Source organism: Leishmania donovani, chromosome 4 (genome assembly GCF_000227135.1).
Source record: "Leishmania donovani BPK282A1 complete genome, chromosome 4".
In the NCBI taxonomy this organism is placed as follows: Eukaryota; Euglenozoa; class Kinetoplastea; order Trypanosomatida; family Trypanosomatidae; genus Leishmania; species Leishmania donovani.
Genome location: NC_018231.1, coordinates 175,625 through 199,440, shown reverse-complemented (window position 1 = coordinate 199,440; position 23,816 = coordinate 175,625). Strand labels below are relative to the sequence as shown.

The following is a 23,816-nucleotide window of genomic DNA, read 5'->3' as shown; positions in this document are numbered from 1 at the left end:
TTAGGTGTGGGTGTGTCCGCGTGGTGGTGGCGGCGACGCTGTCGACTCTCGTGACGCTGAGTGCGCATTCCAATATACACGCACACATGTATAGACGCGTATTGGGACTCAGTTGTTTTCTTGTCTGTTAGGCACGCAGGGCTGAGCCTTGCCGCCCCGGCCCTCCTCTCACCTCTCCTCCCCTCCGTGTGTTCGCTAGTTTGGCCATAGTTGTTGTTGGTTGTTGTCCCATTTTCCGTAACACCCAAAGGGGTCCTCCGTCTTCCTCGCCTGTGTCGCCCGCACAACTAATGAACTCTAGTAGGTCCTCGCCTCCGTCACCGCAGACGTCAGCGACATCTTGGTCCACGTTACCCTCGCCCGCAACGGCAGCAGGAGCGCCTTCGCCCGTATCGGAGCCGCATGTGGTCTACCCCGCGCCGACGGATGCTACGGCAGCGCCGCGGGCGGTGCCCGTGTGCAGCCGCTTCGCGGCACTGAGGAGCAGCGTCCTCTCCCCTGCATCGTCGACGCTGAACTTGTCAGCGAGCAACAAGCCCGCCAAGTCGGTGCCCGCTCTTGAGGTGGGCACTTCGCTATTGGACCGACGGAAGCCTTCCCCGCCGTCACCACGCACGCCGAAGGCCGCCACATTGACGACGGCAACGACGACCTCCGCGGCTGCAGCTGCCTGCGCTTCACATTCGTCGAAAGCACAGCACACACGACGTCATCCATTGGCTGATGCCGACAGCGTCCAAGGACGCGCCGGCGGCGGTGTTGGTGGTGCCAGTACGGCCTCCTCGCTGTCTGCGGCCTGTGCGCCGCTGTCCGCGTCCCTGACAGCCATCGCAGCATCGTCCGGCAAGCTGTATCGACCACCGCACGCGCGTGAGGACTCGTCGAAGCAGCGTTGGAGCGCCGGTGATGGTAGCGGCTCTGGCAACGCCGCGACCACAACGGATGCGGGCACAACGGTGTCCGGTGCGCCCCCCACACCTTTAGACAGCGCAGCCGCCGTTGCAGGGGCAGCGGCAGGGCCGACTGCGTCGTCCTCGTCATCGCCACCGCCGCTGCGTCCGAGCGTGAGTGCAGCGGCGTCGAAGTCTACGGACGCCTCGTGGTGGTTTCCGGTGAGCAAGGCGAACTCTTTGTTGTCTGTCGCCCCGCAACGCGGCGGCAGCTCGATATCAGCTGCACCGTCATCCACCGTATCCATGCCAGCGACTGTTGCTGCAGAAGCGTCAGGCGCGTCCCCTGTGGCGACCCTTCCACCGCCCGCCACGTGCGAGGACGACCAGCATGGACCGGCGGGAAAGTCACCGGCGGTTCATTCATCTGTTACGGCAACGCCCAGAGAGCCTGGCGCCGCGGAGCGGCCAGAACCAACAGAACCGCTGCCGAAGCCCTCCCGCTCGGCGAAGCGCAAGCAAAAAGTGCGTGCTATGGCAGCAGCAGCGGCCGCAGCAGCAGCAGCAGCTGAGGCTGAGGCTGAGGCTGAGGCTGAGGCTGAGGCTGAGGCGAACCGACAGCCTGACACCGAGGTGGAGGTCGAAGTGGCGGCGGAGCGCCGTGAAGTCGTGGTCGCACACCCGAAAGGCACCTCGATGGCTGCAACCAGTGACAGGGCGTCAGCCAGAATTGGTTTAGGTGCACACTCATCGCCGGCGCGCACGGGGTCGGCCCCAACGAAAGCAGCAGCGGCGCCGAACACGAGTAGTGTGAGTCGCCGTCCTGGCTGGCACCCCTCGTTCGCGACGTCTGCGGCGGTCTCAGCAACTGTGGAGGGCGAGGGTGCAGTCGGCGTGGCCGGTGACGCAGAGGTAGTTGGCAGCAGTGGGAACGGTGGGCCGCAGATGATGGCGAACGGCCTTAGTAGTGTGATGCCGGTTTCCTTTGCAGGCGCGCTGCCGTCGAAGAGCTACGCGGGGCAGACGAGCACGATGCCTGGCATGAGCGACACTGCTGTGCAGCTGCTCCCAACTGAGATGGCGACGGCCGGCGGCGTTGGTGGTGGTGGCAACGCCGGTTACATGAATGGCTATGGATACCAGCTACAGCAGCTGCTGCGCCATCCGCATCAGTCGCCTACCCAGCAGTACTACGCCGCCTCTCTGCTTTCACAGCAGCAGCTGCAGATGGCAGCGTGTGGCTACTACAGCCGCTCCCACATGGCCTCTCCACAACAGCAGCAACAGCAGCAGCACCGTTCCCATGCGCGGCCCTCCACATCCGGGGTAGATCGCAGCAGCGCGGCCGCGACCACCAGCCCCGACAGCAGCTGCGCCAGCGCCAACGCTCTGCTGGCTGCCGGCGCAGCAAACACGTCTGCGGCGGGAGCTGCGGCAACCATGTTCGACCCCGCCAATACAGTCATGAGCGCGAGCGGTGGCGGCGCAGCGCCTCCTCCTGCTCCGCACCGTGTACCCGGCCTTCACCGAGGCCGTGGAGCAGCGGCAGCGACTAGTCAGAGTACAGCTGGGCAGCTTGCGCCGTCAGCGTCCCCGCCTCCCGCGCCGGCAGCGACAGGGTGTGCGCCCCCGTCCGCGTTGTTGCCGCTGCACAGTGGCCACCTGCCGAGCATCCGCGTCGGTGTTTCGACAACGATGAACGCTGACTCATCCGCATCGCCCTCGATGACGGCAACTGGCGGCACCGGTAACTTCGCGGCACCCCGCGTAGACACGCTAAGCAGCAACGCCACGGCAATGGGTGCGGGGTGCACCGGCGACACAATGCTGAGCATGGCGTCTGGCATGTCGCAGCACCACCACTACGACCACCACACACCACCGCTGGCACATCCCTCATCCGTCTCTGGGCAGTTCTCGCAGCGCCCGCATCAACATCATCACCAGACCATGTCGCTCGGAAGCCTGAGCCTCGACGGCGGCGGCGGTGGCCAAGTGAACACGACCCATCACGAAGACATGGAATCGCAGCCCTCCATGTCCCCTGGGGCAGCGCAGGAGCACATCTCCGCCACCACCTCGCCAAACATGCCGTCCCGATCGCAGGGTGGGCCCTCTGCCGCCGTGAACTGGGGAAGCATGGGTGGCTCCAACCACGGCCGCTCGGCTAACGCGAAGCACAAGGGCGCCCCCAGTGACTGCGCTCACAGTCGTGGGAGCAACAGCCACAGCGGTAGCACTGTTGCCGGCTTCGACAACAGCCGTCGCAGCGGCAGCCGACAGAGTCACACGCAACAGCAGGCGATGATGATGAACCAACCAGGCAACTACATGAGCTCTATGTACGGAAGTCTGCCGAATCCAGACCAGCAAGCAACCGGCCACATCGGCAGCAGTGGTGGTGGGATGATGCCTATGCACTACAACGCACTCAACGTTGGCGGTGGTGGTGCGGGTCGGCAGCCCATATTCCACCATCAACAACCACAGCAGCAGCAGCAGCAGCAGCACACGATGGCGAAACCGCCGCCGATCCCGTACTACGACTTCATCACGGTGCTGCCGACGTTTGTGGCGACGTGCCTGACGCTGAAGCCGGAGGACGAGGCAAACCGCGAGCAGCTCTGCTGGATTATCGAGGCCGTGCTGCGCAAGCACCTAAACCAAAATGCAGAGATCCGTGTGCACGGCTCCATCACGACCGGTCTGGCACTTCCGTCGAGTGACGTGGACCTCCTTGCTGTCGGGTACCAGCCGATCGCGCCGCTCGAGGCGCTGCAGCGGCTGTCGAAGGCCCTCTTGGAGTTGGACGAAGACAGCAAGAACGACGCTCTTCGCTTGCAAGAGCTCATCGAGGCCGAAGCGCAGCACCGCCGCCGGCAGCTGATGGAGGAAGCAAAGAAGCGGGCAAAGCAGGTGGCGCTGGCGGCAGCGACTGGAGCAGGAGTTGCAGTAGCCCCCGACGAAGGCCGTCACTGGGCCCGAGAGAGCCGCTGCAGTGCTAGCGAAGTCTGTGAGGCGGCCAGCTTGCGGGACTCCGACAGCGACGCCGATGACGATGACACCGGCAGACGGTCTGAGGAGAATGCCAGCGAAGGTGAAGGGACGAGCGGCCTCTCGCCGAAGCGTGTAGCGCGCGCTGGCAGTATCGTGAAGAGCCTCCTCCTTAGCTCCACCGAGGCCGCGGAGGAAATGCCGGTAATCGGCGAGATGGATGAGGCGGCGCGTGCCGCACCGAATCGCCGCGTGTCTAGCCATTCACGGCGCTCTCCCTGTGTGCCTCAAGACGGCACGGCGACAACGGCGCCTCAGCGAAGCGTCAGCGCCTCGTCGCTGTCGACAGAGTCGAGCACGACGTGCTTCTCCGCGACCGCCTTCCCCCTGGACACCCGTAAAGTGTTTCTGACCTCGAGCGCCACGGTTGGCGACGATGGCGAGTTTGTTCGCCTTGCCTCCGGCTCTGGCACCGTCCCGGGCGCGGGTGCCACGTCGACCTGCGCTAAGAGCGCTGTGGGTCACACGGACAGTGTGAGCGCGAGTCGCCTGCACGACCCCGACGTGGCGACGGCGGACACGGAGGTCTACGGCACCGTTGGCGACGTGGAGCAGGCCGAGGAGGTGTTTCGCGGTCAGATTGAAAAGGACTACAACTTCAGCACCTCCGTAGACCTGTCGGCGCTCTTCGCGCCATCGATGGGTGGTGGTATGCCGCCTGTCGCGCCACCGGTAGCAGCAGCAAGCGGTCTAAGTATCGGAGGTGCCAGCAGTAGCAGCAGCGGTCTCGCGTTCCAAACAACCACGACGCGGCTGCATGACTCTGCCTCGTTGTCGTCCCCGCGCGAGTCTGCCGCGGCGAGTGGAAGTGCCGACCTAAAAGGCAGCGTACGTTCCCTGCCGCCCGCCATGGCGTCGGGTCTGCATGTCGACGAGGACAACATTGCAGCACATGCGCAGCCGCTGCCGAGAAGCAAGGCAGCACCAGCCGACGCAGATAAGTTGGCCAATGAAGCGGAGCTCCGGAGCAGCCAGGCGAGGCTTGCAGACGGCGGCGCCGCGGAGCCGGAAGGCCGTACTGTCAGTGGCGGCGGCGATGCTACGGCAGCCGAGGCGGAAGCGGCACACGCGGGTACAGAAACCGTGGCCGCCGATGAGGCCGCGGCAGCTCAGTCGTCGTCGGTGTCGCCCACAGCTGCAGCATCCGGAGAGAGGGCCGCCACGGTGCAGACCGCGGCAGCTCCGCCGGCGTCCCAGGACGCAGTGACGCGGAGCCCGATCGTTCTCGGTGATACGGATGGCCGTGGCCGTGGCGCGGGCCATCTCACCTACGTCCCTGTTCATGAAGGCCCGCTGTTCTTTGTGCAGTCGATCACGGCGACTCGTGTGCCGGTCATCAAGCTGACAGACAAGGCAACCGGCACCAAGGTGGACATCACCTTCGCCGGTGGCGAGCACTGGCGGTCGATGCAGCTTACACGATCGCTGCTGGAGGTGTTTCCGCATGCCCGCACGCTCATTCTGTTCCTCAAGTACTGCGTTCGCAGCCTCGGTGCCGGCGAGAGTGAGCCTGGCGGAGTGACGTCTTTCGCCATCTACCTCATGGTACTCCACTTCTACAACGAATGCCGCCAACGCATTCTCCTTCTCCTGCGTGAGCGGAACGCCGCGTCGTCGCCAGCGCAGGCACAAAGCCGTCAAGCAGGAGCGGATACCGGAGAGCACCAGCAGCCGCAGAAGGATCGCGCAGCGGAGGAAGCCCTGCGCCGCGGCGGCGCCGCGGACAACAGTGCTACCTCTCCGACGGCGGGCCCCGCTCCCCTTACTCTTGGGCTGCTGGAGTACATGCTGGGCGAGTATCTTGCACGAGTGGAGCAGCGTCACGCGCAATTGGTAGAGGAGACGGGGGCACGGCGAAGTGTGTCGCTCGACGCAGCAGGCTCTGACGATGTTGCCGAGCTCTACAGCAGCAGCGGGAACATCCAGAAGGCGGCACCGGCTCTTGGGCGAGCGTCATCCTCCACGGCGGTGGCGACTGGAGCGTGCGCGACCATCAAGGCGGCCTACGCCAGCGACGACAAGGAGCGCCTGCGTGCGATTCGCCAAACGATACTGGGCTTTGTCGGCGACCCGGCAGCCGCGACAACAGCGGCAGGCGCGTCCGTGACAGCGGCGGTGGCGCTGGCGCTGGCGCCACAGACGACGACTGGCGCGACCCCTGAAAAGGAAGGTGGAGCAGGGCGCACGCAACAGACGCGACCCACCTCTTCAGACGCTGCTGAGAGTGCCTCCGGCGGCGGAGCGGCAGCGGGTGCGAGCAGCAGCACCAGCACCAGCACCCCGTCACCGTTGCGCGAGCATCAGCCTCCTAACCTCACCGGGACTGCAGGCCTGGGCGGCACCACCACCACCACCACACCTAGTGCCGGCGAGGAACTAGCGGCTGTGGTGGACGCTGCGCCTGGCCGCCTCGCGCCACCGCCGCACCACTACCTACTCAAGACGGTAGAACCTCAGCCGCACGAACGCGTGGTGGGCGAGGGGTCGCACGTTGATACCCCTGGCGCCTACGAAGTAGCAGGGCGTGACGAGAAGGTGGCGGAAGACACGAGCGCTGAGCATTCAACAGCGGCTATGGCCACACCAGAGGCTCTCCACCAGGAGACGCGCGCCGACGCGGCGGCAGCCGCGGTAGCGGAGGGTACTGAGACGCCGGAGGAACTAGTCTCCGCCGCCGCTGGCAGCGCAGCGAATGTAGATCCTGTGAAAGCCGGCCGGGGCTCTGCTCAGTCAGCATCGCTGCCAGCGGAGACAGAGACGGCCGGCGCAGCGGGCGCCCATGCAAGTCGAGTAGCAGAGGCAGCAGCAGCAGCAGCAGCAGCAGCCTCGACGTCGAAGAGGGCCTCTGAGCAGCACAGCGACGCCGACAGCGAAGACAGCGCCTTCGACGCGTTCGCCGCGGACTTCCTGCGCCGGCAGGCAGAGGTGTCGGACTTGTTCCTTGACTTCTGCCACTACTACGGCTGCGCCTTCGATTACGAGACCAGCGGCATCCGCTTCACCATTGACGGCCGCTCCGAGGTGGTGGCAAAGCCGTTCCTCTGCTCCCGCCGCGGTCAGCACTTCCACATGACATCGCCTTTCGACCCTGAGTACGACTTGACAGCGCGCATGACACACATGCGCGACTTTCAGTGGCTGTGCTGGTGGTTTGCCGAGTGGGGGGCGGCGCGGCAGTCGCCGCAGTACTACGGCAGCTGCAGTCTTCAGTACGTCCTTCAGTGTCTGTCACCCATGTCGGCAGACGCGGACTGCCAGGCAGTGCATCAGGCGCTCATGAAGCAAGCCGTCGCCGCCGCGCGACGTGCCGAAAGCACCGCCGCAGCGACGCTCACGCAACACTACAGCAACGGCGGCGCCGCGGGCGAGGGGGGCCACCCTCACCACAGCATGAGCGCCCCCATGCTTGCCTTTCAAGAGAGTACGGGGAGAAGCCATCACATGATGCTCATGCAGCAGCAGCAGCAGCAGCAGTCTGCGCCCAGGCAGCCGCACACGATGATGATGTCGATGGACGGCAACACAAAGTTGTATGGCGCGCAGCAGCAGCAACCGCAGAGCATGAGAAGCAGCACGACAACGATGATGCCGATGACCCTTCGCGCGCATCCGCAGCAGCCACAGCAGCATGCGGGTGGTGTGCCGGTGCCACCGATGAACGTGTACAATGGCCCTAGCGTCGAACAGCAGCGCTGCGGTGGCGCGGGGGTGGCGCAACACTCCGTTGCTGCGCCGTTTCCTCACTTGCAGAGCACGATGATGTCGCCTGGCTCGCCAGTGCACGCTTACCAGCAGCAGCAGCAGCAGCAGGCAAGCCCCAGTGAAGCGAGTGGCATGGACACAGACACGCACGTGCGCGGGGGTGGCCTCGGTGAACATGACCACCGCAGCGCCCCTCATTTAAAATATGGCGGCAGTATCAGCATCGCCTCCACCGCAGCGAAGAAGGGGTCCGCGACGGCACACGAAACGGCGGCCATACGCGCTGCCAGCAGTGGCAGTAGAAGCCGTCCTGCCAGCGAATGCGGCGCCACTGCGGCGGCCGCAGTATCAGCAAGGACTCGTGCGCGCCGGCGTCCGCCACTGCAGCTGCCGTATGTGGACTCACGGGAGGAGGCCTTTGAAGGGTCCTCCAGTCACGCCGCCATAACGCCCACGGCGGCGGGGATGATGGCGGTGCACAGCTATCCTACTGAGAACAACGACGACGTCGACGGCGGCAACAGTCCTCGTTGCCGCGTCGATGTCATGCTCACGCCTGTGAAGGGCGACGAAGATGAGGAGGACGAAGCCGGCGGGCGCTATGGTGACCGCGGTTACGGCAGCGAGAGCGTCGTTGACTACACCGACTGTCTCGACCAGTGTGGCGGCCGTGGGGATGCGAACGCAGTCATGCCGCAGCACTACCCGCAACAGCTGGCGCCGCATGACGCGCAGGCCACCGCAGAAGGCAATGCTGGCGTTGGTGAGCACGGCGCAGGTGGCCTGTGCAACGGCTACTCGCCGAACATGGCATACGCAGGCAACCAGGGTTACGCTGCCTCGCAACAGCAGCAGGTATCCTACGGCAGTCCGCACCCGATGAACCGAGCTGCGGGCGTGTACGTCTCCCCGCAGCAGCAGCAGCAGTTCCGACAGCAGCAAGAACACGCAGCGGCCGCCGCCGCCTTTTACTATCAAGCATTTGCTCAGCAGCAGCAACGGCAGCAGCAGCAGGTGCCATACCCTCCGTCGCCACAGCTGAAGCAACCGCAGCCGATCATCAGTAGCACCAGCAGTGGGTTTGTGGCTACCGCCGGCACCTCGTCGTCCTCGAGCTACCCCTTCCCAGCCCTGTACTACGACCTGCAGCAGCACCTCTGGCAACAGCAGCAGCAGTATCACACGACGCGGAACAGTAGCGGCTTTGTCGGTGTCGCCCCCACCGCCGCCGCCGCCGATCAAGACGGAGGTAGCAGTCACCGAAGCGACGGCACTTCCAGCACCACCGCAACGAGTGCCAGCGCGCAGCAGCAGCAACAGCAGGTGTTCCCGTACACGCCGTACGTGGGATATCCAAGCGTTGCGTTTGGTGTAGGCGGTACACACAATACCGACGCGACGAGGACTGCTGCCGGTGGTGGTGAGATGCCCCAGCAGCACCAGCAGCCGGACATGGTGGCGATGCCGTCTATGATGACCTATCAGAGCGCCGCCGCCGTAGCGACAGGGTCGCCGGTGAACACCAGCAGTGATGATGCCGGTGTCAGTGCAAGTGAGCCGCCGCCGAAGCAGCAGCAGCAACAGTCTGCCCATGGCGGTTATCAGCATCCTGCTTCACACCATCGCTCCGGTGGTGGTGATGGCAGGCGTGCCGCCTCTCAGTAGCGTCAGCGCGGACAGCGGCATGGCTTACTGCTCCTCCGCCAGCAACGACAGCAAGCGATCACCTTCAAATGCGGTGCTGCTGAAGGAGTCGCGGAGGGGTGCCAGAGACGGCAGCGGCGCAGGAGTGTGGGGGCTGAAGCTGGTGGAGTTGCTGGCGAGGCCGGCCAAGTGTGGCGCGCACATAGAGATAATGCTGCAGCCGCGCCGTCGCGCAGCACTTGCGGATAGACTGTGCGCAGGTGCGAGTAGGTGCGTTGCGTAAGAGCGGCACATGAAGACAGGTGCGGCACAGACGCCAGCGAAGCACGTCGTCGCTCGCAGCGGGTACACCGCAACACGTCAAGATAAGTAAGAGTGTGAAAGAATGCGCTTAAGAGTTGAGCATAGAGAAGTCAAGCAAGGAAAGACACCGCACGCATGATGTGTGCAGATGTGATGCCCGCGTGCATTTGAAGGCGGACAAGCGTTGTCGATCGCTGGCCCTCGCTGCGCGTCTGTGCGCCACCTCAATCCCTGGAGTGCGATGGCATGCACGGGCATCGGCTCCCTTCTCCTCTCCCTGTCCTCCATGCGATGGGAGCTCGTCAAGCACGTCATGCTCAGCGACGTGGGTGCTCCTGTGTGCGCTCTTCCGGCTTCTCCTCGCTCGTGTCAACTCTTCCCCTTATCCCTCGATCTCTGTACCCCTCCGGGTCTCTCTGCCGTGCTTCACCGCATGCGACCCCTCTCCCCCCCTTCACACACGCACACCGCTTTTCTCCAACTCCCCACAGTCGGCTCAGTCACGCCTCTGCCAGTGACACCGGTGTAGCTCACACACACGCACACGCGTACAACAAGCAGCAGCAGCACCGCAGTCGCCCCTCCCATCGCCTCTGCCACTTGCTGTCCGCTAATATACCATTACCACCACCATCCGCAACCCTCAGCAGCGCAACCATGGCCAAGTCCAGCCGTTCGAAGTGGAAGAAGATGCACCGGCGCCAGCGGGCGCAGGCGGAGGCGACGAACACGGTGAAGCGCATTCGCCTGCTGAACAAGAAGCTCGAGCTCACTGTCAAGGGTGGCATCAGTGCCGTGCCGCCGCAGGAGCCGGAGAAGCGCTTCCACTTTCTCAACCCGGTGCTGGACTCGCGTGTGCCGAACACGCGCAAGAACTTGAACAACAACTACCGTGCTGAGCTGAACCACGTCCAGTACGACTACACAAAGCCCCTGAAGTTGGCGCCGCCAAAGACCAACATGTACGGCAAGACGGACGTAGACGCGCCGCATCCGATGACGGTGATGTACGAGACGATCGACGCCGACGCGCCGTTGGCGGGTCACGCGCTGACCAAGGCGGACATGGAGCGGCTGGCGCGTCGGCAGGCGCAGCAGGAGCGTGAGGCGTCTGCCGCGGTGGCCGATGCGGAGGAGGATGCCGGCGAAGAAGACGGCGACAACGACAGCGGCGACAACGCTGACGACGGCCCGGAGGAATACGTATTTGGCATGGAAGACGCCGCGCCGCGCCGTACACGCGGGCAACAGAAGACAAGTGCCAAGAAGAAGGGGTCTGTGGCGCCGAAGGCATTGAAGGGCGCCGCATCGGCCTCCGCCGGAGCCTCTTCGTCCGTGTCGGTGGCCGGCTCCAGCAGCCGCATGCTCGCAGCGGCGGCAGCCGCGATGGCCAACGAAGAGGAAGAGGCCGATCATCACCCCCGTCATGGCGGCGTGACGGCGGTGAACAAGATCGCGAGCATGCAAGCAATGCGGAAGAAGAACGGCGCGATGGTCTCCGCCGGCGGCGCGTCGAAGATGAAGAAGGTGGGGAAGCTCGGCGGCTCGAGCGGCACCCGTGTTGTGAGCAGCGGCGGCAAGGTAGCGCGGAAGGACGTGGGCAACGCGAAGAACAGCACCAAGAGGTAATAATCGTAGGCCGTGGTGATGAATGAGCACTGCGCGATAGTGAGAAGGGGCTGAGAAGCCGAACAGTTGGCGAGGTTCCGTGCGGATCGCCCCACCCACCAACAACACATGTCTGAGTGCAGCATGCTTGCATGCAGATATGCGTGAGGCAGTAAGGGCGAAGAAAGCGAGGGGTCGGTGTTTGTGAAGGGTTTCTTGCCAGGTCGAAGTGCCTGCGTGCTCCGTGTCACCGCTTCGTGTCCACGCACACAAACAGTTCATATCTTGCACGTTAATGCTGCTGCTGCTGTGGTGGTGGTGGTGGTGGTGGTGAGTGGATGGCGGTGGCCTCCGCCCATAGCGGCTCTGCTCAGCTACTTGGTCGTGTGTCTGAACTTCGTTCTTGTCGTGTTGTGTTGCTGTTGTGGGAAGCGTGGGTGTGGCTGCCTGTGTGTGTGTGCCTTTTTTGATTCATTACCTCCTGTTCACGCATTAATGTCCCCGTATAAGTGATCTAAGCCCGGCCTGCAGGTATCTCTCTCCTCACGCTCCCTCTCCAAGTTTGGGCGTGGCCGTGTGTGTGTGTGTGTGTGTGTGTGTGTACGTGTGAACCGCCATTGATGAACGCCGTCCCTCTCCCCTCGTCGTCCTCTGCCTTTCTTGGCGCTTGTGTACGGAAGCGTATGTGTTAGAGAGTCTCCTCGACACCATCTTCAGTCTCTAGCCACATACACACACACACACAAGCCAATCCCTCCTCATGCCTCCTGCGATCTCATGCCGCTACAGCAAAGACGCGTAGCCTCATCCCTCCTCTCCCCCCCCCCTCGCTCTTGCCGTGCATGGTGTGCGTGTGCGCGTGTGTTGTTTGGCACAGAGTCGCCACGACACGAGTGCGCGCGAATCTGTTGTATACCGGTGCGCCTGCTCGTGCACCGACGCGCTCTTCTTCGTTTTGCTTCGGCTTTGCGTGTCGGGTTTTCGCACGCATCTACCCGCGACTCAGCACGCGCTCGAGCCGCGCAAACTCAACGAAACATAACAGCGACCAGGCCTCCTCTCCTTCTCCGGCAGTTCTCCCTTCCACACACACCTCAGCTTCACCGTCGCAGCGCCCTGTCTTTCGCTCGCTCTCGCTCTCTTTCTCTTCGCCACACGTTACTTCTGTGGCCGCTGGCACCATCGCGCGTGCGTGCGCCGGTGCGTGACTCTCTCACACACGCCTCTTTTACCTTTCGCTTGTTCTTCTTTGGTTGTAGTGGCTGCTCTCTTAGCTGGATATCCGCCGGTGTCGCCCGTCTCTCCCCCCCCTCTCCCACAAGACCTGCGTGTGCGTGCACGTGTCAGTCTCGGCGGGTTTGTGTTCTCCGATCTAAACAATCTCTGTTCGCTTGCTTCCTCGACGTTTTCCTCGCCCCCACCCCTCTCCTTCTCCCTCTGTGGCGTGTGCAGTGTGTGTGTGTGTGTGTGTGCGTGTGCGTGGGTGGGAGGGAGGGTGGGTGGGTGGGTGGGTGGGTCTTTCACTCTTGATTCTTGTTTTCTCCGTCGCGCTCGCCCCTCCCTGTGCGCCTGCGTACGCGCGACTGTCACTGCTTGTCTTCTTGGATTTCTCTCCTGCCTCACTTCCGTCTCCGTCTTTGGCCTGCGGGTGTGCGTGTGCGTGCGTGTGTCTTCGCTTGTGCCCCTCCACTCCCCTCCCCCCCCCCCGAGCAACGATGGGCAACGTCTTTTCCAGCTGGTTCGAGGGCCTCTTCAGCAACAAAAAGGCCAGCATCGTCATGGTCGGCCTCGATGCAGCCGGCAAGACAACAATTTTAGACAAACTGAAGCTCGGCGCCTCGCGCGAGACGGTGCCGACGATCGGCTTCCACGTCGAGACGGTGGACTACCGCAACGTGACGTTTCACCTGTGGGACGTCGGTGGGCAGAAGCGGCTACGCGCGCTGTGGAAGATGTACTACGAAGGTGCCAACGCCGTTATCTTCGTCGTCGACAGCAATGATCGCGCGCGTGTCGGCGAGGTGCGTGAAGAGCTGCGGACGCTCTTGTCAGACCCGCTGCTGGCCGGCGCAGCATTACTGGTGCTGTGCAACAAGCAAGACCTGCCGCATCGGCTGACGCCTGCGGAGCTCGTAGAAGGGTTAGGCTTTCGTGACCTCTCCGACAACGGGCTGGGACGCTACCTGGCCGGTCACAAGTGGTACGTGCAAGGATGCTGTGCTCATACAGGTGACGGCTTATACGAAGGGCTCGACTGGATGTGCTCTCACCTCCCGGACAATGTCTAGCGCGAGGCGGAGAGTCCGTGCACTTGGAGTGAAAAGTATAACGCGCGAGAGCTCCCCGTGAGCCGGCATGTCTGACAGTGTGCGCGTATTCGAGCTTCTCTTCCCCACTTGCTGCCATGATCACCCTCTTTCTCTTGCCAGTGCCACGCCCCCGCGGATGGCGTCATGGCCGCCTCCGCCTGCACGACTGCCTCGTTTCTGATATTGCGGCTGCGTTCTTGTTTGGGAGAGGAGGCGAAGGCCTCATTCTCCCTCCCTCTACCGCTGTGCGCCTATTCGCTTCCCTGTCCATGTGTCTGTGCGAGGGTGCGTGCGTCCATGCCTCCTCTCACAGAATGGCGCGCACACACACCTCCGCCCTAAACCGCCTTGCCTCGCTCTTTCTCCCTTCTCTCCCTCTCACACACACGCGCCAACGCTTCTCCCACCCTCCACCACTCTACTCCACACCTCTTCGCTTTACGTGCGTGGACCCGCTGCGTGGCACCTACTCACGCCCTTCCACCATCCCCCACTTCAACGAACACACAAACACACGACGCACAACTCAGAGAAGTCGAAACCGTCTAAATTCTTGTTTCTGCCGTAATACCCCCACCCACCGCCTGGAAACGATGGTCGCCGAGAGCAAGGCTGCGAACCCCATGCGGGAGATCGTCGTGAAGAAGCTCTGCATCAACATCTGCGTCGGTGAGAGCGGTGATCGCCTGACGCGTGCCTCGAAGGTGCTCGAGCAACTGTGCGAGCAGACCCCGGTGCTCTCCCGTGCTCGCCTGACCGTGCGCACGTTCGGCATCCGTCGTAACGAGAAGATCGCCGTGCACTGCACCGTCCGCGGCAAGAAGGCCGAGGAGCTGCTGGAGAAGGGCCTCAAGGTGAAGGAGTTTGAGCTGAAGAGCTACAACTTCTCCGACACCGGCTCCTTCGGCTTCGGCATCGACGAGCACATTGATCTCGGCATCAAGTACGACCCCTCCACCGGTATCTACGGCATGGACTTCTACGTCGTCCTCGGTCGCCGTGGCGAGCGAGTGGCGCACCGCAAGCGCAAGTGCAGCCGCGTCGGCCACTCCCACCACGTCACCAAGGAGGAGGCGATGAAGTGGTTCGAGAAAGTCCACGACGGTATCATCTTCCAGGCCAAAAAGAAGAAGAAGATGATCCGCCGCCGCCGCCGCTAGGCGGTCATTACAATGATGAGAGAATACGTGGTCGGGGGAAGGAAGAGGACAGTGGTACTCTGCATGTGCTTGGGCACCGTGTCTTTTGGACGAGTAGACGGTGCCAGGTGGGGGAAGGGGGAAGGGAGTTTGGGCGATGAGGTAGTCGAGGCACAGCACACGTTCATGTGGCTGTCTGCATGTAGAATATGCCGATGTCGGTGAGCTCAGCTCTCGCAGGCGCATACCCTACATTGGCCCGCTGCCGCGCGTGTGCTGCCCATTCTCTCCACCTCACCTCCACTCGTATCGTTGCCTCATCTCTGAGCGGGTCGCCTGCGCTCCTTCTTCCGCCCCTCCCCTTCGCCGTCTCCATCAGTCAAGTCCATCGGACCGCCGCGAAGTCTGGCTGCTGTTCGTTGGTGCATTTCGGGCAGCGACGGTGTGGCGTGGGTGTGTGTCTCTCGGGCACACGGCACGCATACGAGAGCGTGATGGAGAGTTCGCTGGATAGTGTGCATACATGCATGCATACTGGAGTGCTTTTCGTCCCACCACCCTCCGCGTACACGCGTATCGATGCCTGCGCGTGCGTGTGTGGGGGCTTCTCTCTTACACGTTTTCTTTGTTTTTTTTTTTGGTTTCCTCGTTTCTTCTTTCAACGGTACACCGCCATGAAAAGAAACAACACCAGACGCGAGAGCATCCCGCCGCTGCATTGGCGACCCGATGCTAACGAGGATGATGATGCGGATGGAAAGGGAGGGGGAGGAGGAAGAGGAGATGATCGTTCATGACGGCCGACATGGAAGTTGGGCGAAGGAAGGAAGAAAGGCGGGACGCGCGTAAACGCACACGTCCATCCTTCTCTTTCTCTGTGTATGTATGTGTGTGTGTGTGTGTGTGCCCAACGCGTAGAACCCCATCATCACCTCCAACTTCCCCCCCCCACCCACCCACCCACCCGCCTCTTCTTTCCATTTTGATGCTGCGATGGGGTGCGGTGGGAGGTTGCCCGACCGATACTTCAGCCGCATCGAGGCTCAGCAGCTGCTTGAGGAGCTGGTGTGTGTGTGTGTTTGCGAAACGGCTCCGTTTACCTGCCGCCCTTTCACCACCATCCCTCACCTCTCACTCAGCATGGATGCGCACTGCTACACCCTTCTCTCTCCTTTCTGCTACTTCTGCAACCCGTCATGGTGACGCTCTTCCATGTCGAGCATCCGTGGAAAGGGCTCTCGCCGGGACATGCACGCCGCGCGTACTCCAACATCGCCATTATCGACGTTGCGTCCCCCCCCCCGCACCCCTCATCTCAAGCTCGATCCTTCACACTCTGTGTATGCGTGCAAGCCTGCCATCATGCCCTTCTCCAACGTCTCCGCGGAGGAGGCGCGTGCTCTGTGCGAGCTCTCCGAAGGGCGGCAGGTGTCTTGCAAGACAACGGCCTCTGCGAGCAGCAGCACCGTCCACACAGAGAGCGAAAGCAGTGCGGGCATCGACACCCTCTTCCTCGATGCGGTGGTGGGCGTCGTCGAGGCGGTGCTCATGCGCTACGCGTTGACGCGCGTGTGCGACACGGCCACGACCGCCATGAGGTCGACGGAAAATGGCAAGCGCAATCAAGTGAACGTCGGTATCAGCGGTGGCGCGCCGACAGTGGAACGGCCGTACCCGTTCCCGTCGCTGTTTCTGCACACGCCTCGAGCGTACGTGCACCTTCACCGAGGACGCACCCATGCATGTGGCTGCTCACCATCACCCGCGAGCGAGGGGGTGGATGCGGCACGCGACGAGCCCTGTGCTGACGACTCGCTTTCCCTCAGCAATGCCCACTGCACACCTGGCATGCCACCTACGTCTCTCCTGTACAAGAACGCGTCTGTCAGCACAGCCTCACACGCAACAACGCACGAGCAAGCCGCTGTGCACAGCGCGAAGGACTGCCGGATGCAGCCGGCGCCGTTACCGTATGACAGCCTTGCTCGGTTCCCGCCGCAGCTTCATCGCAACACATCCGCCGTGCTGCACAACCCGGCCTTGGACAACGCGCGCCGGATGGTGAACGTGTCGCTCACGCCAGAGTCGATCGGGAGGGCAGAATTGGTGGCCGCGAGTGACAAGTCTGCGCCCCCGTCGCCGTCGTCGGTGCAGGAGATGGTGCAGGTGGTGTTACAAGGCGAGGCCGCCGTGGTCGTCACCACCACCGTCTCCTCATCTGACGGTGCCGCCGCGGCTACATGGTTCTCTACAGGCCTCCAACCGGCGTCCATGACGGAGACCAGGAACTGCTGCGTAGCCGAGGAACGCACGCTGCAACCTGCAGCACCGGACACAGCAGCTCTCAGCGAGGCACCGCTGCTTTTCAGCCCCGACGCAACGTCGTGCGCGTTGGTCGCGTGTCGAGTGGCACTGCATGAAGGGTGGCAGTCGCTGATAGCCCGCTCTGCTGCAGCTGCGACAGCTGTTGTTGATGTCTCTCCGCAAGCAACGGGCACCGTCGCAGGCGCGAGTCGTTTTTTGAGTGCGTGTGGACGCACCGCTTCTGCTGCCATGGCTCACCTCGACCGTGAGGAGGGTGTCGCGGAGATGCTGCGCCAGCTCGTGTGGGAAAGCGCCGTGCCCGCCGTCCTTCACGCGGTGCACCAACACTACGCGACGTGCGTGACCGCCGCCAGCGTTCGAGGAAGCCATGAAGACAGCGACGACACGGCCTCCTGTACAGCTGCCGTCATGGTGCTGAAGGACACGCTGGCGCGCTTGTGGTGTGCGGTGGCGCCGCCGGCAAACCCCGCGTCCACGCCGCCTCCGCCCTTGCTTCAGGTAGACTGGTACGTGGTGGGCGCCATCCGCATGCACAATAGCGCCGCGCCGGTGCTGGCGAACGTGTTCCGGCAGTTTTTCGCCGCCTCGCCCGTGCCCACGCCCACCATTCCGCACCTTCTTGCAGAGGAAGTTCATCTCAACACGTCTCACCCGCAGATCACGAGCTCGACCACCGCGACGACCTCGTGCACGCTCAACGTCGCCCACCGCCTCCGCGAGGATGGTTTGTGTTTCTGGTCCTTCAACACCACCTTCCAGCCCTGGTGCGTCGAGCCGGATGGTCGGCGGCTTTATGCCTACCCCATCACATGGGGGCTGTTGCTGAGCGTGGCGACGGGGCACAGCTGGCCCGCCACCGTGCACCCCGGCACCCGCGCGTACCCACTTCGCGAAATTCGATCTCTCTCCGTGGAAAACGGCTACCAATGGGTGACACCACTGTCCTCCGATGCGCTGTACGGTACGCGCCGTGCATCGACTGATGTCGGGCGCGCAGGCGGGCTGCAGCTCGCATGCAACATCGTGCCCTCCACTACTGTCGCGCAGCGCGTGAACAAGAGTGCGGCGTCGACGCTGCCGTCGCTGCGGCTGTGGTCCGCGCTAGACGCCCTCGCCACACCATCCAGCGGCGCGGAGCGTGATCGAAAGGCAGTCTCACGGCAAGAGACGACGACTCCGACTACCAAGTCGGTGACGGTCACCGTCCACTCCCCGGCGGCGACGGCCACGGTGACCTTGGCCTCGTACGTGCGGACGCTGCTGAGCCGGCAGGAGTCATGGTGGGCGCGGGTACGGCGTTGCCAGATGGCGCCATCCGAAGCTGGCGCGTTGGCCGTGCAGGTGCCGCCGACGGCTTCATCGGCACACAAGCGGGTTCTCCCGTTGCTACTGCGGCGCCGCGCCTCGTTTGCCAGGCCGTCTCCTGCACAACGGCATCAGCAATATGACGAGGAGGACGGCAGGGGCAACGACGACGACGACAATAGAGGCCCCCTCGTGCACTGGAGCGGCGTTGATGCGACGGTGGTGCGCACGCTGCTTTCACGCCCGCGAGAGAGCCTCCTGCAGGGTTCCACCACCCCGCACTGTGAGCCGCCAGACTTCTGCGACCAAGCTCGCGACGGGCTCCTGTGGCGCGCGAGCGTGCGGCCTGCAGATGTCTTTGTCGAGGGCACGGACGGTCTATACATTGAGTGACAGAGCGTCGTGAAGGCAGGTGGGAGAAGGCTTCGCACGCGCCTTTCCGCGTGTGGCTCCCGCGCCTCCCCTCCCTCGCTTTCTCGAGCACGCGATCCTTTCCACCCAGATACGCTGCGCCTCTCTTCTGTCACCCACCGCCTTTCTGCTCTGCCGCCGAGGGGAGAACACCCTTCTCAGCGCGTGCTATTCCAAGTTCCGGTGCGCCCCCACCCCCCCACTCCGTGAGTGCGTGGGAGGAAGCCGGGCAGAGCCCCTCCCCCCCATCCCTGCCACCATTCCCCCATTGCCGCATCACCCTTCACCACGGCAGGGTCAAGTCCTAGATGGCGCTGCGCTAACGCTTGCCGCGACAGTGCGCGCGTCTGTGCCACCCATGTGCTGGGCAGGGCGCCCGCGCGGGTCGTGTGTGTCTCCCTCGGGCCCCCGCTGTCCATCGGTGGGTGGCCCCGAGGCGACCTGCGAGGCGGAGGGGTGGGAGGGCAGAGTGTGAGGGGCAGGGGGGCCGCGCGCTCAGCCGACCGAGTCGGCGCACGGCCGTCATACGCGGAAAGACCCCTAAGGCACCGTAATCGCCGTTGGGAGGGAGGAGCCACACGGCTTTGTGAGCACGTGGATGGATGTAAGGATTCCTACTGCTTGTTCCGCAGCCCATTAAGCACCCTCCCGTCCCGCGCTCTCCCTTGCAGAGCTCATGCGTGTACTCACGCAAGCATCATCATCATCTCCTCGCCCTCTCTCCCTCCTCCTTCCTTCTCTTTCCTGCTCCGTGCAGGATCAATTTTTTTGTTTTTTTGGAATAGTCGAGCACGCAGAACAATGTCACTGCCTTCGGCAGAAGAGGCGGCGGCGCCGGCCGTGACCACGACGGCACACAAAGCCCCTGCGGAGATCAGTCAAGACAGCCCCCTCTACTCGCTCTCTCCCCTCGATGGTCGCTACAAGCGTGACACGACCCCGCTGCGCGCCTACTTCTCCGAGTACGCGTTATTCAAGTATCGCGTGCAGGTGGAGGTGCTGTACTTCGAAGCGCTGTGCAAGGAGGTGCCGGCGATCACGCAGCTTCGCGGCGTCACCGATGCGCAGCTGGGGGAGCTGCGGGCGACCACTTTCGAGAACTTCGCAGTCGACGATGCAAAAATAATAAAGGGCATTGAGGCGGTCACGAACCACGACATCAAGGCCGTCGAGTACTACCTGAAGGACAAGATGTCCGCCTGCGGCCTCGAGGCCGAAAAGGAGTTCATCCACTTTGGGCTAACGTCGCAGGACATCAACAACACCTCGATTCCGATGCTCCTGCGCGACGCTCTGCACCACCACTACATTCCAACGCTGGATCAGCTGATCGCGCTTCTCAAGAGCAAGCTGCCTGAATGGGATGTCCCGATGCTGGCGCGGACGCACGGCCAACCGGCGAGCCCGACGAACCTGGCGAAAGAGTTCATGGTATGGATTGAGCGGCTGGAAGAGCAGCGGACGATGCTGCTGAGCATCCCAAACACAGGCAAGTTCGGCGGCGCTACCGGCAACTTCAACGCGCACCTCTGTGCGTACCCTGGCGTGAACTGGCTGGACTTTGGGGAGCTCTTCCTGAGCAAGTACCTTGGCCTCCGCCGTCAGCGCTACACAACTCAGATCGAGCACTACGACAATCTCGCCGCCATCTGCGATGCGTGCGCGCGGCTGCACACGATCTTGATGGACCTGGCCAAGGACGTGTGGCAGTACATCTCACTCGGCTACTTTGATCAGAAGGTGAGGGCGGGCGAGGTCGGCAGCAGCGCGATGCCGCATAAGGTGAACCCGATCGACTTCGAGAACGCTGAGGGCAACCTGGGCATGAGCAACGCCGTCCTCGGCTTCCTTTCAGCGAAGTTGCCCATCTCCCGTCTGCAGCGCGACCTCACAGACAGCACGGTGCTGCGCAACCTCGGAGTTCCGCTTAGCCACGCCCTCATCGCGTTTGCCTCCCTGCGCCGCGGCATCGACAAGCTCCTTCTCAACAAGGACGTCATCGCCTCGGACCTAGAGGGCAACTGGGCTGTGGTCGCGGAGGGCATCCAGACCGTGCTGCGCCGGGAGGGCTACCCGAAGCCGTACGAGGCACTCAAGGACCTGACGCGCGGCAACGCGCATGTTACGGAGGAGACGGTGCACCGCTTCGTCCAGCAGCTCGAGGGCATCACAGAGGAGGTGCGGCAGGAGCTGCTCGCCATCACGCCTTTCACGTACGTGGGCTACACGGCGCATCCCTGAGAGAACGAGAAAAGGAAGCGCAACAGCCTCGGGAGTCCAGTGGTGAACCGAAGCGCCTCGTACGCGCGGAGGAGGAATAGACGTGGTGCTGTCGCTGCCTGTTGTACACGTCAGCGGCGAAGCGGGTTGCATTATGGGTGAGCGCGACGACCCTCTTCTCTCTGGCAGGGAGTAGAGGGGGGAGTCGTCTCTGAGCCGAGGTGAATAAGAACTGTCGTTGCCGTCTCCCTCAGCAGCAGCAGTTGTAGCGTTACTAGCGTGCTGCGGAGAGAGAAACAGCGGCGAGGTTTGACCATCTCCCCTCAATCCACCTTCTGCACCACTCACCACCCCTGGCGCACGCACACACACACACACATACACACTCCTCCCTCCCGCTGAGTAAGGCACACATGCATATAGCAGCAGCAGCGGCGGCGGCGGCGGTCCTACTCGAACGTCTGCTGTCCGCTCTTAGTTTCCTTGCCGCACGCATGTCGTGCCAAGGCTACATGTTTTTCGAGGTTTTTCGTTCGTTTCAGTAGTGGGAGTCGTGATAGGCGCGCCGCGTACGCGTCTCCCTTGTCGGGCGGGCGCGAGGGAGAGAGGGAAAGCGGGCGGTGGGGGTGCGTAGGCCCTCATCATGTGTGCGCACCCGTACAGACAGCAGAAACAGTGGCCTCCCCTAGTGGGCGTCAGTTGAGTTCCTGCCATTGTATCCTGCACCGAGGAGGAGTACGCGCGTGCGATTCTCTGCGCGCAATGTCTCTGTGATGTATGGCGCATAACGCCACTCGCCAACTTAGGGAAGAGGGGAGAGTGGGCAAAACAAAGGCGTTGCTCTGGCAGCAACGTATACCGGCATCAATGGCGCACCGCCTGAACGCCGCGCCGGTAGAGACAGCGAAGTGGCAGAAGTGGCTATCAACGCCTAATAAAAGCATGAAGCGACAACGCCTGAAAACCGTTGCTGGAGCGGCAAGCGGGTGCGGCGGCGGCGGTGACTGTCCCGTCACCCTCTTCATCTCTCGCTCTCTCACCTCTCTGCCTTTGATCAGTGCGCCATCATGCAGACAATGACGTCTGCAGTTCTGCAGAGAAGCACCCGCATATGTGCGTGGACTCACCACCACCACCACCCTTCTTATTCTCTCTCGCCTGGCCCACCCGCTACTCACCGTTTACGCACACCCACAGAGACGCGCGCACGCACCGGCACCACCTCCCTCGCCGAGCCATGCAACGCCACCGGCATGAAGCACAGCGAAACAATGCAGGCGCTGAAGTACGCGCGGAGGGCGGGGATGGAGCACGTGAGCGAAGATCAAACAAGGTGGCTCGCACGGGCGGCTGTTGCGGCGGCAGTGCCGTTTGATTAGTCGGCAGCGCGGTCCCTGTCGGCTCTCGCTCGCTCTCCGGTAAACTGCCGTCGGCATCGCCAACACCGTCGGCTGCGCGATGACCCGCCCAGCGCCACGGATGGCGACTAGTCTCGCCGCTTGGCCCGAGCGCAGCGCGACGAGGCGGTGCGGAGAACGCTCTTCCCCCACTCCGTCTACTGCGTTTCCTTCTCTACGAGGTTGCTCGATCTGATCAGCAACTCTCAGCATAGCATGGTCATCGCCGGCGCGAACTCGCTCAGCTTGACGCTCGGCATAAGGCATTGTGTGGGCTCTCATCATCTCCATGAAGGCCTTTGCAGCCCTCCGCATGTCGCACACCATCTGCATGACGCTCAGGTTCACCGGCACCATCATAGGCGTGCTCATCTTGAGCTTCGTCGGCGACATTGCCCGCGGCAACGACACCAACTTACTCGTCGTCTTTCTGATCGGCATCGCCTTCATGGAGACATCCTCCTCGTACGGCGAGACGGTAGACTTGTTGTTTGTACAGCGCTACCCGCCGCCCATTGTCGGCACGGGGGAGGGGGAGGGGTACGGGTATCTCCGGCGCCATCACGCCCCTTCCCTTGATCGAGCTCACGTGCGCGGGGTCGTTCACCAAGCCCATCTTCCTCATCACGCTTCCAGTGGCGGTCGTCCACTGGTTCATCTTCACTATGGGCCTCCTCGCACCGCACAATGTCGTGGCAGTAGCCTACGCGGACGGCCGTCGGCCACCCGAGGTGGGTGCGCCTGCACGGCGGCTTGGAGGAGGAGGGGGGAAAGATGGATGAGGTGAAGGCGATGGGCTCCGCCATTGCAATAAGAGACCTCACGTACATGATTGCCATGAACCCGCGCGGGTTGTTCCGGTAAGCGATCCCCGTGCCAGCCTCTGGGACGCGGACGCCATGGAGGCCGTCGTGTACATTGCCGAGGACGTGGCGCACTTCATGGCGCTGTTCGACTGCTACTGCAAGGTGCCGAGGGAGGGCAGCTTCCGGGTGGCCGGCCCCAGCACAATCACGTCGGTGTGCTATCAACTCGGACCCACCCCCCTCATCTCCCGCAGCTCGTTGATGCGTATCATCATGCGATGGATCGTTGTTATCTAGATCATTCCGACCGTGAGCACCGTTGGCTGGCTCGCGCTGGTCAAGGCGAAGTTTGTCTCCATCCCCACGAGCCGGTCTTTTGAGACGGGGGTTGCCACTCTTGCTCTTCGCCTAAATACTGCTTAGCGGTGTGCCGTAAGTGGACGTGTTCTTCCCTCCCCTGTGTCGCGGCAGACCACTGCAGCAGTGTGAGGGGAGGATGCGCTGATCCGCAAGTACCTCGACGGGTCGTCTTTCAGTTTGGGATGGCAACGACGGCGAAGCGGCGAGGACGACGAGTGGTCCGGAGGTGGTGGTCAAGACGGCGGCGACGGGCACCCCACATGCGGCGCCCCTCGCGGCCCAAGACGAGGACGGTTGTATCTCTCTCCGTTGCTGCCGATGGCAGTCCTTTTACGAAGAAAGA

General features: G+C 63.1%; 5 protein-coding genes across 5 annotated transcripts; all 5 read left to right on the top strand.

Annotated features, from left to right (window-relative positions):
• Positions 1-290: 290 nt before the first annotated feature.
• LDBPK_040490 (hypothetical protein, conserved) lies at positions 291-9,311 on the top strand (the record flags this gene model as incomplete). The annotated part of the gene is made up of 1 exon (XM_003858063.1): positions 291-9,311. The coding sequence occupies one exon, from the start codon at positions 291-293 to the stop codon at positions 9,309-9,311; it is 9,021 nt and encodes a 3,006-aa protein (XP_003858111.1).
• Positions 9,312-10,250: 939 nt separating this feature from the next.
• Positions 10,251-11,222, top strand: LDBPK_040480 (hypothetical protein, conserved; the record flags this gene model as incomplete). Its single annotated transcript, XM_003858062.1, has 1 exon — positions 10,251-11,222. One exon carries the CDS (start codon positions 10,251-10,253, stop codon positions 11,220-11,222), a length of 972 nt encoding a protein of 323 aa, XP_003858110.1.
• A 1,694-nt stretch (positions 11,223-12,916) lies between these two features.
• On the top strand, positions 12,917-13,489 carry LDBPK_040470 (ADP-ribosylation factor, putative; the record flags this gene model as incomplete). Its single annotated transcript, XM_003858061.1, has 1 exon — positions 12,917-13,489. One exon carries the CDS (start codon positions 12,917-12,919, stop codon positions 13,487-13,489), a length of 573 nt encoding a protein of 190 aa, XP_003858109.1.
• A 2,153-nt stretch (positions 13,490-15,642) lies between these two features.
• Positions 15,643-15,852, top strand: LDBPK_040450 (hypothetical protein, conserved; the record flags this gene model as incomplete). Its single annotated transcript, XM_003858060.1, has 1 exon — positions 15,643-15,852. The coding sequence occupies one exon, from the start codon at positions 15,643-15,645 to the stop codon at positions 15,850-15,852; it is 210 nt and encodes a 69-aa protein (XP_003858108.1).
• Positions 15,853-19,491: 3,639 nt separating this feature from the next.
• Positions 19,492-20,931, top strand: LDBPK_040440 (adenylosuccinate lyase, putative; the record flags this gene model as incomplete). Its single annotated transcript, XM_003858059.1, has 1 exon — positions 19,492-20,931. One exon carries the CDS (start codon positions 19,492-19,494, stop codon positions 20,929-20,931), a length of 1,440 nt encoding a protein of 479 aa, XP_003858107.1.
• Between the last annotated feature and the right edge of the window lie 2,885 nt (positions 20,932-23,816).